The sequence below is a fragment of the Enhydra lutris genome, unplaced genomic scaffold (assembly GCF_002288905.1).
Source record: "Enhydra lutris kenyoni isolate GAN:26980312 unplaced genomic scaffold, ASM228890v2 scaffoldscaffold14, whole genome shotgun sequence".
Classification (NCBI taxonomy): Eukaryota; Metazoa; Chordata; class Mammalia; order Carnivora; family Mustelidae; genus Enhydra; species Enhydra lutris.
This window is the reverse complement of record NW_019154098.1, coordinates 33,947,475-33,968,891: the sequence shown is the minus strand read 5'-3', so window position 1 is coordinate 33,968,891 and position 21,417 is coordinate 33,947,475. Positions and strand designations below refer to the sequence as shown.

The following is a 21,417-nucleotide window of genomic DNA, read 5'->3' as shown; positions in this document are numbered from 1 at the left end:
TATATTAAATCTATCACTCACACTCAGGACTCTCAGTACTTTCAAACCTGTTACTAGAAGTCACACATTTCTACTTTAAGCAGGAAATCCTACATCTAGCTGCTTATAATTAAATGAATATTCCTTTGCATTAGCACAGATACTTAAGAATGAATGCAGCAATATATTTATTCCTATTATTTTAAATAATGTTTTTTGAGGACCAAAATATTTCATGTGGTCTTTGACTCTAATCAAGGCAAGTAACCCCTTAGTTTCTTGAGGGCCACTAACGTTCAGAACAAACAGTGATCAAGGGTTACATGGCAGTAAAATAGGATATATTTTTTAAGAAGTTAAAAGAGGCACAAAATATAGAAAAAGAAGGAAAAACAGGAAAAAAAAGAAAAACCCACAGTTTTTCCAGTTCCAAAAGGGTCATAGCACAATATGACTAAGATAAGGAGAGTGCCCTTAACAGAACTATCCAAACAGCTTTATCCTAAAATTTCTAAGTAGTAAGAGTAATTCTGAATTTTGCCAGCAAAGCATAAGATAAGGTAAATGGTGGAAGATTCAACCTTTTATACCTTTTCCTAAGGGCCTGAAATGGCAATTATTTTCCTTGTAAGGGCATAGAAACTATTGATAATGGTACCTCTATTTCCCAATTTTAAGTACTACAGAAGACTAAAATGCTAAGCAAGCTACTACTTCTATTTCCTGAATGGGAAAAAATGTTAATTTTGAAGTTTACTGTGATTCTTGTGGAAAAATAGAAGAGGCAAAGCAAAAATCAGCACCTGAGCAAACATAAATTCGTCTTGACACTCATGATTTTCCAAGCCATTTTTATCACCTTTGACATAGTTCTTTTAGTATACGTTGCATCTTTTTCCAGGAGTATTCTAGTCTTAGTGTCTTGTCAAGAGTGATACCCAGAAATAAACATACTGTCCAGAGAGTGTGCCAAGGGTGTCTGGGTGGCTCAGTCAGTTACGCGTCTGCCTCTGGCTCAGGTCATGATCCTGGGGTCTGGATCAAGCCCCCTACCAGGTTCCCTGTTTCGCCCTCTCCCTTTGCACCTCCCTCCACTTGTGCTCTTTCTCAAGTAAGTAAAATCTTAAAAAGAAGAAGAACAACAACCTCCATCTACTTTGTTCTGGATACTGTATTTCCAGTACTGTAGTTTAAGACAAATCAGCTCTAACAGACACGGAGCTATTAGTCCACTGGAATGCAAAGTCCACTCTGCTCCTCCGCCAAGTGACTGGCTTTTGCACAACAGCTGCGTAGTACATCCAATCCAAAGTCAGGCCTTACCAAAATCACAAACAATTAACATGCTATCACACTTGGAAGAATTATTCTCAAAGTAGAAAGAATTATCCTCAGAGTTACAGAGTAGAAAAGAAAATGTCAAATGTCTGAATGCAACGTGTTATACCTTCGCTGGATCTGGCCTACTACGCATTTGAGTGGGTGAGTTTCACCTCCACCATCTAAGCCTCACACGCTGCTGTCACATTACCACCTGTTCTGCCCATGGTCCGGGTGCTCATACCTACTGTTCTGACACTGAATTTATTTACTGCTTCTTATAATAATATAAAATTATACCATATAATAATCTTGCTATAAATATGCAGTTGTTCAACAGACTTGATAATACATGAAATACTATAATTATATAACATAGAACTATGCTTCATATAAAATATATTATTGTATAATAAAACACTCTAAGTAATACTTAATTATATCCTATGTAATGTTACTTATAAAAGTACAATACATTAAATTATGATGCTACCATTACTTTCTTTTCTAAAAGTTTCAGGGAGTGCTCTACTCCAGAAGCTTAAGCGTCTCATAAATAAACTCTCTCAATACAGGCAATGCCTTTAAAAATTAATAGTGTCCTAAGCTATGTGTATTATTTTTTAAAAAATGTGCTTCATCTTGTATTCTCTACTCACTTTATTCATTTGAAGGACAGTTTCTTGGCTTCACATTATGTTCTATTTTTTCATATTCTGAAATCCTAAATACCCTAATGGGTTCAGTATCACCTAAAATATAATAAACTTTCTTCCCTTTCTTCATTTAAAACACGGGTAGAAGACACACCACATAATACTGGTCAAAAGAACTGGTGAAATTCTTTTTAGTAAGTTTAGTAGGAGGTCCAGTATTTGACTGAGTAATTGAAAATAATATTAAAATCACATAGGAAAGGTACAAAGGACCACTTATACCTGCTGTTTTATTCATACAACTTCTCTATATTTAAAAAATAATTGTAAACTGCTATCAAATAATTATAGTTTAGGCTTTATTTCTTTTCAGAAGATCTGAAAATTCTAGGATAATAAAAGTATTATCAAACTGGATGATCTTCCAGGGATACTTCAAAATACCACATTATAGTATTTAAGCCTAAAATAGTGGCTAAAAACAAAAGCCACTTTACTATAGTGCTCCATACTAATGTAAAATATTACTAATTAATTTGTAAGCAAAATAATTGCAATTTAGAAAATAATATATCCTAATTAAAAAAGCCACAACTAATAATTATTTATTTTAAAGGCTTATAGGATCAGCAGTGTGCTAGGTCTCTGAGTACTAAAATACAAACTGTAAAATGCAAATACACAAACACAAAGATGACGACTTTTCGAAAAAGATTTATTTATTTATTTGACAGAGAGAGAGAGAGAGAGAGAGAGAGTGCACAACCAGGGGAAGCAGCAGAGGAGGAGGAAAAGCAGGCTCTCCACTGAGCAGGGAGCCTGAGGTAGGGTTCAATCCCAAGACCCTGGGATCATGGCTTGAGCTGAAGGTAGATTCTTAACTAGCTGAGTCATCCAGATGCTCTGATGACTTTCTTTAATTATTTATTTTAGAGAACGACAGAGCAAGTGCATGGGTGAGTGGAGGGAGGGGCGGAGGATGAGAATCTCAAGCAGACTCCGAGCTGAACAGGGAGTCCCATCTGGGGCATGATCCCAGCACCCGAGATCATGACCCTGAGATCACAACCTGAGCTGAAACCAAGAGTCAGAAGTTTAACTGACTGAGCCACCCAGCTGCCCTGATGATGACTTTCATAGAATAAAAATTCCGACAAAACAAAGGGTGAACAATACTTAAAAACTACTTGAAGTCTATTTTATATACTCTGCTAATTCAGTTAATATAAACTAGGATTAAGAAAGAAACTTTCCTAACTTGATATTCTCTTTCTCCGCTCCCAGAAATATGGCTTTGTCTGACAAAGAAGTCCATGTTAAAGTAGTCTCAAGATAAGCTAACCTCAGTACAGATGTTTTAAGGTAGGAACATTCTGAAGCTGTGTCACGGATGAATTGGGAATAACATGTTAATCCTCATATGTAAAAGTTTTCTATTTGAGAAAGCAGCAAGCTCCAACATCTGTTCCTATTAGCAACGAGAAAAACCTTTAAATTTCAAGGTAGTTTTGCCTAACGTATATGTAAGAAAGCCAATCTCATTCTCTTATTCTTTGCAATGTCACAACTCTAGGCCATGAATCAAAAAGAGAAGTAAACAATTACATTTCTGAACAGTCTAGGGAAAATGAAAGGTTGGACTTCAATGGAAACATACTAAAAGAAAAGTTAAATTATAAAAAAACATGATCACATCCTAGGAAGTGCTCTCACTCATTGCAGATAGCTATGTAAACTGATACAATCCTTTTTCAAAGCTATCTAGGAAAAGGTTTCTAAATTATTTACCATCTTTGATAGAGTAATTTCTACTTCTAGAAATCTTTGTGAGAAAAGTCTTAGAAATAAAAGACAAGATATAAATTAATATGTCCCTTGTATCAAGACTGAGACTAGGGAAAACCCATTGGGAATAATACATTGATATGTTTAAGAACACTACAACATAGATACTGAATGGAAACTTTATACAGGCATTAAAATAGTGGTTATGAAAAAAAATGTAGTCTGTAAAATGTTAAATAGAAAGTGCAGAAGACAAAATTAGTTATAATTTTAATGGATATGCAATTATTTTTAAGGTATACATAGAAAAAGGACAAATTAAAATATGAATTATACTAATGCAGGGTTAATGGGTAACTTTCTTAATTTTTTTGCTCTTTTTCCATGTTTTCTAAATGTTTAATGAACCTTGTATAATAAATAAATAAAATCTGTGAAATGAATAAAAATCCTGACTTGGAATTAATTAATAGGGAGGGCATAATCAAATTATTTCTAAATTATTGATTTAAATAAATATCACAGATGATAGAGTAAAATTCACCTTGAAGTAGATAAATTTAAAAAGTCAAATAGATTTAATTTATGCAAAGGTCTTGTTATAAATCAATCTAACCTAAAAAATGTCTCATTCTATGCAGCAGATGAGCTGTAACTTAGGTGTTTGAAAAGTTTAGACATTTAAAGAACATGAGACATTTGACCTAGACATTTTTTTTTTTAAAGGTTTTATTTATTTATTTATTTGACAGACAGAGATCACAAGTAGGCAGAGAGGCAGGGATAGAGAGGGGGGAAGCAGGCTCCCTGCGGAGCAGAGAGCCCGATGCGGGGCTCGATCCCAGGACCCTGAGATCATGACCCGAGCTGAAGGCAGAGGCTTTAACCCACTGAGCCACCCAGGTGCCCCTGACCTAGACATTTTTTAAAAAGAATGTTAAAATTGCCTTCCTACTCTCTCAACATATACAATTAAATTACTTGGCAGTTTCTAGGATGTAATTTCACAATTTTCACATACTATTAGATTTACAAAAATACCATTTGTCTTTTCTCCTTTTTCATATATCATATATATAAAATTCTAGACAATGGGAAGTTCTAAATAAAAAACATAGAGGAAATAAAATTGTATCCAATAATTTTCCCCCATTTAAAATCATCCAATATATACTCTTTGATACTTTACGTTTTCTTATGCCAAACTCTGTGGTGTAAGAACCAGCAAAAGGATTAACACTTAACTCTCTCAGCAGAGATTTGAGGAGGAGGAAGACAAAAATGAACAGATTAGAAAGAGAAATAAATTATCCCAAGCATAATAACCAAAAATATATTATCAATCAGAAATAATTCTCATAGTTCACATGAATTCTCAAAATTCATATGCATAAATAAAACTCAGTACTTGGTGTTATTCATGATAAAATAAGAAAAATGAATACTGTCATTTACTACTTACGAGATACTGTAAATAGGCCTTTTATAAATTCATCACCTTACTTAATATGCTTATTATTCATCATAGGATTTACCACTTGAAGACAACATTAGAGGTACGGTTTGCACATGTTTATTTTCTCCATTAAATAAGTTCCTTGAGACAAGAACATTTTACTTGTTGCTCACTCCCACCCTTCTTGGCATAAGGTCCACATGAGGTGCTCAACACACGCTAAGTGAATTTAATTCATTACAGACAGGGTGTCTCTATATCCTGCACTGTCCGGGACAGTCCTGGTTCTGTCTGTAGTGCCAGAATAATTACAAGTAGTGTAGCCTTTCACTTTGAAAGTGGCCTGATGTGGACAATAAAGTACTGGGAAACACTAACTGTAGACAAGTTAGAATTATTTCTAAAATTGTCAGTACAATTTCCAAAATGCACAGAATGACAGGACAAGAGCACTGAGCACCGTCAGAGAGAGTAGCAGAGGTAAAGAGAACAGGTGAGGAGTAAAAGCCACTTCTGCTGCTTGCTGGTCTCAAGAGAAACCAAGTCCTACATTTAGAGATTCTTCCAAAGGCTAGTTCATTTAGACCAGCCCCCAAGGCACTCTCATTTCACGTGGGGATGCACAGAAATCAGACAGCTTAGACCGTGCCAAGCATTCCATGTTCTACAGCTGCATACGACAGCAAAACCACAATGAGTCTGTATATCTGAAAGCACATTTTGAGACTGTATCAACTTATTATTATTATTTTTTTATAAATGATTTTATTTATTTATTTGACAGACAGAGGTCACAAGTAGGCAGAAAGGCAGGCAGAGAGAGAGAAGGAAGCAGGCTCCCCGCTGAGCAGAGAGCCCGATGCGGGGCTCGATCCCAGGACCCTGGGATCATGACCTGAGCCGAAGGAGAGGCTTTAACCCACTGAGCCACCCAGGCACCACTCAACTTATTTTTTAATGGGTTTCATATTATTCTTGCCCTTCCATATTACCCATAATAATTGGATTTCATATTATTCTCCTTCCAGAGAAGAAAGATTTTATAAGAATAACTTTCAGGATAAACAATAAGCCATAATAAGGTTTCACTGACCTGTGAAGTTAAGCATTTTATTGATGCATAAACATTTAATTACAATATACATTTTGTTATGTGCTGAATTGTTCACTCCCAAAACTCCTATGTTAAAGTCCTAACCTTTTGTACCTCAGGATGTGACTGGATTTGGGGTCAGAGTCATAAAAGAGGTAATTAAATTAAAATGAGGTCATACGGGTGGACCATACTGACTGATCCAATAGGACTGGTGTCCTTATAAGAAGAGATTAGCACACAGAGACACACAACAAAGACCTGTGAAGATACAGGGAGAAGACTGACACCTGCAAGCCAAGGAGAGATCTCAGAAGAAATCAGCTCTATCAACACACTGACCTCAGATTTTAGCCTCCAGACTTGTGAGAAAACAAACTTTTATTAAGTCACCTGGTTTATGGAGCTTTATTATGGCAACCCTATCAAATGAATGCACATTTCTAAATATATGTCTGAAATGCAGAAGTAGAAAAATCAACATTAAAGAAAATAAACAGGGACACCTCGGTGGCTCAGTCAGTTAAGACGCTGCCTTCAGCTCAGGTCATGATCCCAGGGTCCTGGGATCAAGTCCCACATGAGGCTACTTGCTCAGCGGGGAGCCTGCTTCTCTCTCTGCCTCTGCCTGCTGCTCTGCCTGCTTGTGGGCACTCTCACTCTCTCTCCCTCTGATAAATGAATGAATGAATGAATAAATAAATAAAACCTTTTTAAAAAATAAAATAAACAGGATTAATATATGAAAAACGCACTCTACATATTCTAAGTGCTAAATTTTTAAACTAATTTTTTTTCAAACAGGAATCTATATAATGGTAATTCTGACATTCAACAAACATCAAAGCTTAGTAGTTTTTAGTCTAATTTCAAGCAAACATAAAAATTAAGAAGTAGAGGGGCACCTGGGTGGCTCAGTGGGTTAAGCCTCTGCCTTCAGCTCTAGGTCATGATCTCAGGGTTCTGGGATCGAGCCCCGCATCGGGCTCTCTGCTCGGCAGGGAGCCTGCTTCCTCCTCTCTCTCTCTGCCTGCCTCTCTGCCTACTGTGCTCTCTATCTGTCAAATAAATAAATAAAGTCTTAAAAAAATTAAAAAAAAAAAACTCATCTTTAAAAAAAAAAAAAAGAAAAATTAAGAAGTAGAATCTAATCTTGATGAGTTGAAGCAAAATTCCGAATATTCCGAATACTGTTATCTGTCCAAATTGCCATAACTCTCATGCTCCATATAAATCTGCATAACTCAGAACACCAATATTTTGTAAATTATTAAGGCATTAAAAAAAAATGATGGATGGTAAGAAAAAATATTCATCCCAAGGGCAAGAAAGGCCAACTGGGATTTTATGTAACAGAGAACAAAAAGTTCACTAAAATGGTTTCAGATTCTACTCAAAATTAACTTTGAAGTACAAATTATTGAATTTTGGTATGGTAGCAAAGAAGAACACTCACAATTATCTGCAAAGGCTATTAAAATACTCCTCCTTTTTTCAATTACACATCAGTGTGAGACTAAATTGTTTTCATATATGTCAAACAGAATAACATATTACAAACGACTGAATGCAGAAACAGATGTGAGAATCCAGCTATATTCTTTTAAGCCATTCTTTGAGACTGCAAAATTATAAAACAATGCCATTCTTCTTATTGATGTTTTTGTTTTGGAAAATTCATTTTTATAACATTATTTTATTGATGTAAACATGCAATAGATTCATTACCGTTATTTCCAAATAATGCATTTTAAAACAATTTCTCATTTTTAATTTCAAATACAGTAAATATCAGTAGCTATAACCTACATAAAAAAATCCTTTGAAGTCCTTGTTATGGACTGAATTGGGCCCTCTTTCAAACTCATTTGTTGAAGCCCAATGTCATTGTATTGGGAAATAGAGCCTTTCAGGAGGAAAATGAAGTTAAATGAGGTCCTAAGGGTAGGATCAAATCCTATAGGACTTGGGGTCCTTATAGGAGCAACAGACACCAGGAATCTCTCTGCACACAGATGGAAGGCCATGTAAGGACACGGCAAGACACTGTCCATTTGCAACCTAGGAAGAGAGATCTCACCAGAAACTAGCCCTGCTAACACCTTGGTCTTGAACTTCTGGCCTCTTGAACTATGAGAAAATAAATATATCCATTATGTATGCCACTCAGCCTAATGTATTTTGTTATGGAAACCCAAGTAGATTAACATGGTCCTCAGTATTTTAAAAGCTTAAAAGGGGTCCTTAGACCAACATTTTTAAAAATCACTGAATTAGACAATATCATTTGATTGTATAAGTTAAAATGTTTGCACACAATCTTCTTATTTCATAGTGACAACTTGGAAAGATAATCCTAATTTTCATTAGCTATTCAAAATAGAAAAGGGAGAAAATTAAGGTTATCTTTCAAATAAAGCTTATTTTTGCTTGACGTGTAAAATCACACAACGTGTAAAATCACACAACTAGAAGAGACAAACTGTGAAAGGGTCTAGGTGGGCTACACAAAGGCACTTGCTTCCATTTTCAGAAAATCACACTTGTCAATATGTTCGGCTGTGCAAACTATCTCTTAGAAGTTTTGTTAAGTCTATTCACTTTGTGAATATAAAATCAGGCATAAAACAAAAAGAGGAAACTCTGTTTTGCTTCATGTGAGGAAAAAACAACCAAAGTACAAGATGGCATGAAAAAAATCAATCAGTAGTTTGATAAATACACAAAGTGTAATTTTTTTTACCTACATAAAACTTATCAAGATTAAAGGTAAATAATAACATAATGGTAAGAAACTCTATTTCAGTATATGCAAAAATAAAAGATTTTTATCTTTTAAGTAATTAGGGTTGATAGAGCACAAATGGAAACAAAGCTGTGAAAGGCATGTTAAGAAGGAAAATTATAATAGTTACAGGCTTTTACATAATTATTAAGTTATAAAGGTTTAGATGAGTAGAAAAAATGAGTGGAAAAAATTCAGGTTTCTGAAGTTCATGGATACGAATATGTTGTTTGGTTGTTTTTTTTTTAATAACATATAAATTGTGTACTCCAGAACAACAATTTTATATATAGTAGTACTCAAATATAAAAATCAAGCAAAATGTTTAACTTCTAAGGTCTAATACTAGAAATAGCATTCAAAATTACATTTTCATAAATTTCATTTCATATAACTTCATAAGGAAAGAAAATACTAATTCAACTTGAGTTAATTTTTTTTTTTTTTTTGGGTTCAATGTTTGTATGAAAAAATAATTATGCCGTCTATTTGGAAGAGTATAATCAATCCACGGGCATGCAAGTATCAATTTTATCTTATGAGAATTTCTCCATGTTCCAGTTACTTCATTCCTTATTACATGCTGCAAAAAGCGGTAATAATTTTTATAGCCAAATATCACTTTGTAAGATACCAGGTGGCTTTCAATATTTACCATATAAGTCATGCATGAAATTTAAACATTACCAAAAAATGACTTACCAGTTGACACTCCTGAAATATGCACATTTTCAGAATGTTCTGCAAGAGCACCATTTCCTAAAATTAAACATAATAATAAACTAATTTCCAAGATAAAATTTATAAAAGTTTTTCAGATTCTACCTTTAAAAGAAAAACTACACAGAACTGCTTTGTAATACTCAGAAAGCAAATTCTCTTACAATAACCTTCAAAACAATACAACGAAGCCCCAAATTATAGTAGTATCAGGGATAACAAAACATTTTGGAAATCACAACCATGCAGTGTAATATATATGAAGATCAAATATACAGATGTAATTACTATCAGAAAAAAATTGTTTCAGAAGAAAACTCGGAACTACTATTAGAAAAGAGAGAATCTCGTATTTTTTTGTTTTTAGAGGGAGGGAGTGCGTGTGAGAAGGGGGTGGAGCAGAGAGAGAGGGAGTGGGAATCTCAAGCAGGCTCCTCGCTTAGAATAGGGCCTGAGGTGGGGCTTGATCTCACGACCCTGAAATCATGCCCTGAGCCGAAATCAATAGTCAGATGCTTAACCAACTGAGCCACCCAGGGCCCCAAGAATCACATACTTCTTAAAAACAGCATTCCACTAACAGCTTGTTCAGTCAGTCCACAATGTGGCTACTGCTTAAGGATTCTACCTGTTGGTACTTAAAACAAATAATAAAGTCTTGCACTGTCTTCTATATCTTTCAACTTCTTCTCAACAACTCGAATAGTCTTAAGAGTAGGGACAGAATTATACTCTATTTTCATATCTGCCAATTTCCTATACCTCTTCCTACAAAGTTGGGCACTTGGAAACATGAAAATAACTGAAATAAGTTACTAAGGGTCACCTCAAACTCCCATCGAAAGTGCCGAGGATATTTACTCCAATTAATGTGAATGGTGTCCCTTCATCTTGTAAAGTCTCCCTCCAGTTATTAGGTAGGTTTGGCACTACAACAGCTCAGGAATCCAGCTGGCAGAGAAAGAATTCTTGCAGTGGGGCAGGGGAGGAAGCTGGGTGGGAGAAGCTTAGAGAGCTATGGCAGAATTCTCTTTGAGGGTTGAAAGAGTAGAGACAGCAGCAAGCATAGCAGGTAACAACTTGTCTTTTACAACCATCACACTTCCACGATTGCTCGATTATTGTACAGCACCCCCCCCCCCAATGCACTAGGCCCTAGGAAGGCAGACTGTGTTTATTTGGCTCACCCTTGCACGCACAGCAGCTAGAACAGAGCAGGTGCTCAAAGAGCTGATGAATGAATAAATGAGGGAGGTCACGATGATGACGTCAAATCACGCCAATTGATAGAGTGCGTGACAAAGCACTGAAAAGGTATTCACTTTTGTAACTGTGTAAAATATGCTATTACCAAAACAAAAATAGCCATCAAACAGCCTTTTAATTCAACCATAGCAATAGCTTTCATAATGAAAATGTGTATCCCTCCATCATAAACGATACAGTGGAAATGGTGACATAGGTGTGTAAGCTGTATTTAGTACATAAATGAATCTGATTGTTGTTATTTAAGTATTGTGCATTAATACTACAGAAGCCATGATTAATTTTCCCAGCAATGTTAAAGCTATACAGACGTAGAACTGAAACTAGAAACTCCCACCTATTTCTTCAACACATACAACTTATAAAAATTGGTAGCATAAATAAAATGACATAAAAACTGATTCAATAAAACAACTAACAAGATTTGCCAAAGGGCGGTATAAACTGCCCAAAGTGTTGCTACTCAACAAGCAGATCAGCAGTACCAGCATCATAAGGAACTTATTACAAATGCAGTCTCGGATTACTGAATCAGAATGTACATTTTAAAAAGACGCTTCCCCTACTCCCAGAGATTTGTATGCACAATTAACATTTGAATAACACTGGCTTGAATCTTCCACTCCTATATTATAACCATAAATTACAGCTGTATAGTCTGTGACCCTAAGGTTCTTCCCAACATCCCTAAGGCAGCATACTAAATTATCCTCAGGAAAGTTTTAATATTAAATACATTTCATACATTGATTTTTTTTTTAAATTCAGCAGATAGACTAAAGATAGGCAGAAGGAAAAGAATAACATAATGTAGTATTTAAGACTGAAACGTGGACTGGATCGCCAGGATTCTAATACCAGCTCTACCACTTACTTGCTATGCAACTCAGGTCAAGTTTCCTAACCTCTCTGTGTCTTAGTTTCACCTCTAAAATGGAGACTATCTATTTTGTAGTGCTTAGTAAAATTCTCTAAAATAGAAAAAAAACAGAATTTAATCTAAATCTCCATCAGCATGCAAATGAATAAGCTAATATAGCCTTTAGTAAAATATTCAATAAACTGAATTAATTCTATATATATTAACTTGGAAGGATTTGCACATTAAGTTATATGTTTCAGAGTAACATTAAAATATGATCTGATTAGAACTATGATCTAATTTTAACTTTAAAATGATGTATGCATAGTTAAATGCATATGTTTCTATAAGCACATGATATATATATCTATATATAGATATAGATATAGATATAGATATAGATATACTCTCTCTATATATATATAAAGAGTCTAAGGGTATATACAAATTGTGGAAGAAAACCTCTGGAACAGGAATTAGAGAGGAAGACCTGGTTTCTGCACTTCAGCATTGACTGAGTTTGTTACAACAGGTGTGGACTGCTTCATAAATTTTATTAATATTACCAAAAAAATAGTTGGAGAAAAGATAGTTCATTTCCCACCATTCTTCCCCCCCACCATTCTAAATAAACATTAGTCTGATATAGTGTGAAATAATATCAAATATTACAATTTCATAAATGTATTATTAAATATTTTAAAAACTGATAAATACCTAAAAACATAAAACATGATACTGGTAGTTTCCCATACATGTATTCTACCTTAAAAAAAAAAAACCCTATTTAGAAGTTAAAAAAATCAATGATAATTTCTGTTAACATCAAACAAACTACCCCATTTCTTATAATAAGTATCACATGAAGTGAGTTACTTTATGTATACTACCACTCTTAAAAGTATTTTTACAAAGATGACAGTTATGTAACACAATTATTTCGATATTATAAGAAAACTGCTCCCAAATCAACTTACATTCTCCCAAATGCCCTTCCTTCGGCTCCCAACCGAAGAAAACCCCACACATATGAGGATGTAGACATACCATCTCCTTATTAAAACTACAGGGTTCAAATGCAGTCACGCTAGATATTCTTGCAGGAGTCCCCTTTAGAGTAACATGCACTGGAAAAACACACAGTCTGATAAAACATTACTCCTTTATAACATTAGTAGCTCATTAATGGATCAGCAAATTAATTAGAACTCCTAAAGAAACAGTGATCAAGTAAGAAAAAGTTTTATGATCACCTAAATCAGGAAATAATGTATTATGACTTAAAATTTTTTAGTCCCACTAACCAAATTACAAAGATGATCAAGCTCCCCCATTTAATCATTTTTTCTTTCCAAAATGCAAGATGGTTTTCAGTTTTTGGCTGCAATCTAATGAGAGAGAAAGAATCTTCCAAAAGAGATACTGTTTTAGAAAAGCGGGTATTTAGCACGAGTGAGTCTGAGCTCTGGGACCAGACTCCCTGGAATCATCCCCAGCTCTACTATTTATTCAGTCACGAACCTTAATTAAACTACTTCTCCTAAGACATGGTTTACTCACCTGAATAATCAGATGTCATCATTAAGAGAATGCCTAAGTTCATGGTCTGCATCCCTATTACTTGGTAACATCTGTGTGTTTATTCTTTTTCAGATCGGAAGTTCTTAAATAATAAATACAGCTAAGATTTGATAAATATGTGTCCCCCCAATCCTAAATGCTTTACAACCCCTCCCTCAGCTCATCCTTGTAACAAGAGTTCATTTTAGAGATAAGAAAACAGAAACTTCTGGCAATTTAGTGATTTTTTTCAAAAAGCTAGTAATTGGACGAACTGAAAATTCAAATCCACAGACAATAAGAAGTTTGTGTTCCTTACTTTTTAAAGAGAATTCAGAATGAATATATTTCTTGTTTACAAAAGAAGTAGTACTTAGCTCTCAGAATTAAAGCCCACTGCCACAGCGATTACAGTTTATAAGTGGGAAAGTCATTGGTTTAAAAGTTAATGAGCATCATTTACAAGTAACTTATGTACTCAGCATCCTGCAATCTCATTTTCTATGTGTCATGAGAACAGTTATCAAACATAAATACATAGCTACACACAAAAGCAAACATCATTCCTATTTTGCTACTATACTGAAGGGAAAAGTCCCAAACCCTAATAGGGCTTACCAGACTCTCCACACTATTAGCTCTTCCTAACTACTTCAAAGGCTTCATCTCTTGTGATCCACTTTTCTACTCTATTTCTTCTTTCCAGAAACACTGGATTTCTCTTACAAAAGTGTCAGCTGTCTTTCTTGTCTTTAGACTTTGCTTTAATACTATTTATTTAGAGAGGTATCTCCTGATCTCCCTGTACTAGGTTAGATCTTTCTGTTATAGGCTCCTATAGTATTTTGAAAATTTACCACACTTGTGTTATCTGTGTAATGTCTGTATTTCCCACCACATCTTAATGCTGGCAGCAGGGTTGGGGGGTTGTGTGATGTGGTGATGGGACACAACTTGGGTTTGTTTTGTTTTGCTGATGAGTGACTAGCACAGAACATAACACATATTAGGAGATACTTAGTCCATATCTGCTCAAATAAACAAATGGTAAGTCAGTATGTAAGTAATAGGCATAGTCCTTGTCCCAAAGAGTTGACAATCTATTGAGAAAATAATGAAAAATATATGAAATAAAAACAAACATACAAAGTAAAATTAGCAAGCTTCTTATTCAGGTGGGAAGCCCTAGAGACTTTTCTACTAAAAATAGGAACGGAAAACAGGGGTATCCACTGCAGTTACTACTATTAGCTAATGCAAATAGACCAATTATAAACATAAGAATTAGAAAAAAAGGAGGTAAAACCACATCTCTCTGTAGATGATATAATTGTATATCTATTTGGAAAACTGAAAACAGTCAACAGAAAAATAATTTAAGCAATATAAAATTAGTAAAGTAGCAGGATATAAAATATAGCATACAGAAGTCAAAGCCTTTGTAAATACAAACAAGAGTCAGAAGATAGAGACCCCTTTTAGTAGCAATAAAATATGATATTTAAAAACCCTGACACAGAAATCCTGCTGTTGTTCATGACAGAGTAATTGGTAATGGATCAGTAACTCTGCTATGAACAACTTAAAAAGTTGAAAAAAAATGTGGAAAAAAATTCAGACACTGAACAACAGGCAGTACAAGACTATGATTTCTGAGAAAAGGGAAACAAATTAAGATGAGCCCTATTATTGCACTAGCTTTCTCCTGGAGATTTTCTGAACACTGCTACATTTCAGGAGAGCCTAAATTCATTGTTCTAGTATCCAGACCAAATTTTTCTAAATTGCGTAAAGGGTATAAGAAAACTTGTTGACCCCCGTAGAAGATAACAAGCATTTGTCTCCAACATTTCTACTAGTTTGATTATCAATCAGAAAAGGAAATAGTTTCTCTAACCTTGTTCTTACCAAATCCATATAACTTAAAGATTTATTTCCTCTCCTATATGTTCTTGTGTATTCTCCTTTATTGTATTCTCTATTTATAATCTTCCCCAGGGCACGAGTAGTTGCTGACTTATGGAATTCTCATTCTTCTCCCACCCTGGTTTGGAAAATCAAAACTGCATTTTCTGTTTCCACTCTTCTGACCTTTCTTTCCTTTTCTCATTCCTTGGGAATATTTTAGTATCCAAATCAGAACTCTTAAAGTTGTTTAGAATGCCTGAATGAACTCCTATAATCTTTGCAGCTGTGTCCTTCAAGAAGCTTTTCAAAAATGGCTACTCATCCTTTTGGTCTGAAGAGCTTCCTATGCTGATAGAGGAGACGTGAAAGTTGCCAGTATTAGTATCTGCCCAAGCAATATCTCTATATGCCCTTCTGCTAATTCTTTATCCTACAAATAAGTGTTTCAAAGACCACTTTATTTTTCTTGGCATTTTTGCTCAATCCTGAGTTTTCTCTACATTAGTAATATTTATAATCTATTGTTGGTTAAATATCCTTTCTATCTTAGGAATATGTTCTTCCTTAGTCTGAAGTCATTGAGCAACCACTTAATTTCTTCACCATTCAATCCTTTTGGGATTGTTTAGAATTTTAATAACCAGAAATTATTTTTGAGATCTTAATAACCTCCCTAGACTATCTTTCTTTCCAGATTTTCGTGTTGTGAAGTCATAGTATTATTTTTTTTAAAAGATTTTATTTATTTGACAGAGAGAGAGAGAGAGGAGGAAGCAGGCTCCCTGCCTAGCAGAGAGCCTGATGTGGGACTCGATCCCAGGACCCTGAGAACATGACCTGAGCTGAAGGCAGAGGCTTAACCCACTAAGCCACCCAGGCAGCCCCATTGTAATATTTTTCTAAATTGCTTTTAAATCTTTAGGTATTAAGCTCTGATAGTGCCTAATCTCATCTCTTTCTTTTTTTTTTTTTTTTAAAGTAAACTCTACTGTTAACGTGGGGCACAAATTCATGACCCCCAAAAGATCAAGAGTTGCATGTTTTACCAACTGAGCCAGCCAGACACCTTTTTTTTTTTTTTTTTTTCCCCAATTAGAACACTGAACATAGTTACTTCTTTTGGTCTGGTTAAAGTAAGGTAAAGACTTGCACACTGTTTTAAAACTGAATTGTGTCACCCAAAATTCATATATTAACCCCAACCCCAATGTGGGCTGATAATTATGGTTAAAAGAAGTCATAAAGTGGGAAGCCTAATCTAATAAGACTGATTTCCTTAAGAGATATAAAGAATCTCTTTCTCCATCTGTGCAGGAAAGAGGTCATGTGAGGACACAATGAAAAAGGCACCAAAAACCAGGAAGAAAAACCTCATCAGAAACCAACACTGATGGCACCTTGATCTTAGACTGTAAGCCTCCAGAACTGTCAGAAAATAAATTGGTGTTGTTTTACCCTCCCCCCCCAAACTCGGTCTGGGGTTTCTCATTAAGGCAGCCCAAGCAGACTAATACACACACTTTCCCCAAATGTTTACTCGACCAAGATACCTTCAAAGTATATGAAAAATTCAGTACATTCTTCTCAAGAGAGGCTCTGTAGTGCCTAACAAATACCTATAATGCGATGTTTCATGGAAAAAAAGATCAAGAAACTCCTGGAAGACTGAGACCTGCTTTCTTTAATTAATTGTATTTTGAAAGTATTGTTTTAATCATTTTAATTGCAGCCATTCTTTATGGATTTAATAATCTTTTATGAACTGGCCTGAACCTACCCACCCCTTAAAATATGAGTAATAATCATTTATAGCATTACTTTTTAGAAAAATATACTTTTAAATTTTCAAACCAGTCTTAACAGACATTTGTGAGTTCAATGTTTCTGTATGTTTAGAATTCCTGTAGTATTATGTTAATAAGGTTTTATGTTTGAAAGGTCTTTAAATAAGGGTATAATAACAATGAACTATTAGTCAAAGTACAAACGCCAAACAAACCCAAGTTCTTAATATTCAGTGAATGAATCAATCCCTTAAAGAACATGCAAGATAGATATGAATCCTACTGTTGAGAACCTCAGTGACACTGTTCATACAAATGGAAAAAATTTTCTTTATTCTAAAATAGCCCACTGATGTAGGAACTCACAAAATATACTACAAAGGAACCATAAAGACTATATAAGTTCAAAGGTTCCTACCTGTGACTCCTATGGTTCACAAGAGTCAATAAGAAAATTTGAAGGGATTCAGAACTCAGGGGAAAAAGCAGAAGAAATTATACACCTATACTTCTTATAAGAGATTGATATACTTCATACACCACAAAATTCAGATTTTAAAAGTGGTTTTTAGTATGTTCAAAAGCCATGCAACCATTACCAATATACATGACTGACTGTTCTCCTCACCCCCAAAAAGCAGCTTATACCTATTAGCAGTTATTCGTCTTTCTGTTCTCCTCTAGCCCCTAACAACAACTAGTTTCTGGCTCTGTCTCTATGGGTTTGCTTATTCTGGACATTTAATATAAACAGAATCATACAATATGTGATCTTACGAGTCTGGCTTCTTTCACTCAGCTTAATGTTTTTATGGTTCATTCATTTTGTTCCATTAATCACTACTGCACTCCATTTTATGGTCAAATAGGGATGACCATTTTATGGTCATTGTAGGGATAAACTACATATTGCTTATCTACTTATCAGCTGACAAACATTTGGGTTGTTTCCATTTTTTGTAAATAATGCAGCTATAAATATTTCTGTACAAGTTTTTGTGTGGACATAAGTTTTCAGTTCTTGAGTATATACAGAGTGGAAGTGCCTGGTCTTTTAGTAACACCACATCTACCTTTATGAGGAAATGCGAAATTGTTTTCCAAATGGCTGTACACTCCCATCAGCAATGTGTAAGAGTTCCAATATCTTTACAACTTCACCAACACTTCTTAGAGTCCCTTTTTATCTTAGGTATCCTTATGGGTATGACATGGTATCACTGTGGTTTTGATTTGCATTTCCTTAATTTAGAGTAATGATTTTGAAGTTCTTTTCGTGTGTTTGCTGGCTTTGTATATTCTTTGGAGAAATGTCTATTTCACAGTTGACTGGATTTGTCTTTTGTTTTTGTTGAGTTGTAAGAATTCTTTACATATTGTGGATATTAATTTATCAGATATATGATTTGCAAATATTTTCTTCCATTTCGTAGTTTGACTTTTCCCTTTTTTGATCGCATCCTTTGAAGCACAGTGTTGTTTTTTTTTTTAATTTGAACCAGTCCAATTCACCCACTTTTAATTTTATTACTTGTGTTTTGCTGTCATGGCTAAGCATCCATTTCCTAATCCAAGGTCACAAAGATTTACTCCTATGTTTTCTTCTAAGAATTTTATAGTTTTAGCACTTATATTTTGCCTTTAGTCCATTTGGAGTTAAGTATTGTATGCGGTTGAGGAAGGGGTCAAATTCCACTTTTTTGCATATGGCTTAACCAGTTGTCTCATTACAACTTGATGAAAAGATTACTCTTTCTCTACTGAATTATTCGGGCACTCTTGCCAAAAATCAAATGACTACAGATGTAAGCTTTTATATCTGGACACTCAATTCTATTTCATGGATCTGTCTATTCCTATACCAGTGTCATGCTGTCTTCCTCTGGAAACTGTAATACGTTTTGAAGTCAGGAAACATGATTCCTCCAAATTTGTTCTTCATTAAGATGGTTTTTGTTATTCTGATTTGTTGAATTTCTATATGAATTTAAGGATCAGCTTGTCAATTCCTTCAAAGAGAACTGAGATTTTGATAGGGACTGTGTTAAATCTACAGATCAACTTAGGGAGTATTAATACCAATTCTCAACAAATATTATGTCAAATACATACATATGGGGATGTCTTTCCATTTTTAGGACATCTTTAATTTCTAGCCACAATATTTTGCACTTTCAGAGTTTAAGATTTGCACTGTTAAGTCTATTAAATATTTTATTATTTTTCATGCTACTTTTAAAAGATTTTTAAATAATCTCTACACCTAATGTGGCGCTCGAACTCAAATCCTGAGATCAAGAGTTGCATGCTCTACCAACTGAGCCAGCCAGGAGCTTCTCATTCTATTGTTAATGGAACTAATTTCTTAACTAGATTTTTCAGCTCTTCATTGTTAGTATATAGTAATACATATTTTTCTTATATCTTGCAACCTTGCTGAACTTGTTTATTAGCTCTGATAAACTTTTTGTGAATTCCCTGGAACTTTTTTTTAATGTACAAGTATGTCAAATCCATAAGCTAAGATAGTTTTAATTCCTCACTTCCAATTAAGATGACTTTTTTCCTTGCCTAACTGCCTGCCTAGAACCTCTAATACGATGCTGATTAAAGAAGTGAGAGTGGACATCCTTGTCTTGCTCCTGATCATAGAGAGCTTTCAGTCTTTCACCATTAAGTATGATGTTAGCTGTGGATTTTTCATAGATGCCCTTTATTAGGCTGAGGAAGCGTCCTTCTATTCCTAGTTTCTTCCGCATTTTTATTATGAAATGGTGTTGGCTATTGTCAAATGTCTTCCTTGTGTCTACTGAGATTTCTCTGTGATTTTGTCATTTATTCTATCAATATGCTGTATCACACTGGCTGACTTTCCTGTGTTGAACCTCACATTCCTGGGAAGGATCCCATCTGGTCATAGTTTATAATCCTATTTACATATTGCTGGATTTGGTTTGCTAGTATTTGGTAGAGGACTTCTGCATTTATATAATAAGGGAAAGTAGTAGTTTTCTTTCTCTTGTATTTGGGTAATACTGGCCTCACAGAATAAGTTGGGATGTGTGTGTATACACACATGCACACACACTGGATGCTACTAGTATTTATTCTCATTTAAGGAAACACCAATATATTGTTTTTGCTTCTAATTTTTTGTGTTTATTAGATATCATAGCTTATTACTCAACAGTAGGTAATTAGCTTGTTGATTACATTATAACATTCCTGAAAAGTGACTAGTGGCCGTTTTACTTAAGGTACCAGGCATAGTACCCAAACAGATAACCCAGTACATGGTAAGCTTAGTACAACAGAAAAGTGAAACTGACAAATAAAGGAAGTTCTTTCTTTCTTGTTTCTCAACGGGCAAAATCTTCTGCAATATGGGAATCTGTGACCGGGGTTGCAAAGGGATACAGGAGAAAAACATGCTGGAAAACTCCGATGTCAACTCTGTTTTTAATAGTTGACATAACTGAAGTACAGAGAGAAGGGAAAGGCAGTTATCTTTTTTTAAAAATTGGCTTTGTTGAGGTTTAATTTACATGCAAAAAGTTCATTAATTCCAAGTATACGGTTTGATGAGTTCTAACAAATGCACACAGTTCTGCAACCGCCACTACAATCAAGACACATATTTCATCCCCAAATAAGCTCCCTGGGACCCTGCGCAGTCAATTCCCTTTCCACACTCCTAAAGTCAGAGAACTACTGCTCACAGACAGTCAACATTTACAAGGCATTATCCACTGTACTGAACTCATGAAGTATTATTTTAATCTTCTTCCTAAGAATAGATACTGTTATCCCCCACGTTATGGATGAGGAAACTGACTCAGATTAAGTAAAATGTGCAAGATTCTTCAGCTAGTTAAGTGGGAGGGATACACTCAAATCAAGATCTTCTTAATTCCAACATTAAAAATTGAGTTTTCACTTAAAAACAATAAATATCTTGGCTTCCCTTGAATATCTGTCTAAATGTATTTGTGCACGCAAACCTACTGAGCTGATCTCTTTTAGAATAAGGACATATTTTTTCTTAGGTGACCAAGTGCCCATGACTTTCTATTGTCATTCTGACACTGATAACCCACCCTCTTAGTTCATTTGTATTACTTTCTTGGTCTTGGTTAGAATTTGAATTTGTGACCTCTGGTGTATTTTGTGAATCCAAGTTACAGTATAGAAAAAAGAATGGAAGGGGGCACCTGGGTGGCTCAGTGGGTTAAAGCCTCTGCCT

General features: G+C 34.7%; 1 protein-coding gene across 2 annotated transcripts in view; it reads right to left on the bottom strand.

Moving 5' to 3' along the window:
• LOC111146609 (LDL receptor related protein 12) overlaps positions 1 to 21,417 on the bottom strand; it is a 71,982-nt gene that overhangs the window by 28,293 nt on the left and 22,272 nt on the right. The window contains exon 2 of one of the 2 annotated variants that reach the window (XM_022502237.1): positions 9,777 to 9,833. The exons of the other annotated variant lie outside the window; for it this stretch is intronic. Coding sequence (XP_022357945.1) covers positions 9,777 to 9,833 — 57 coding nt within the window. The remainder of the gene's footprint in view (positions 1 to 9,776; positions 9,834 to 21,417) is intronic. 2 annotated transcript variants of the gene reach the window in all.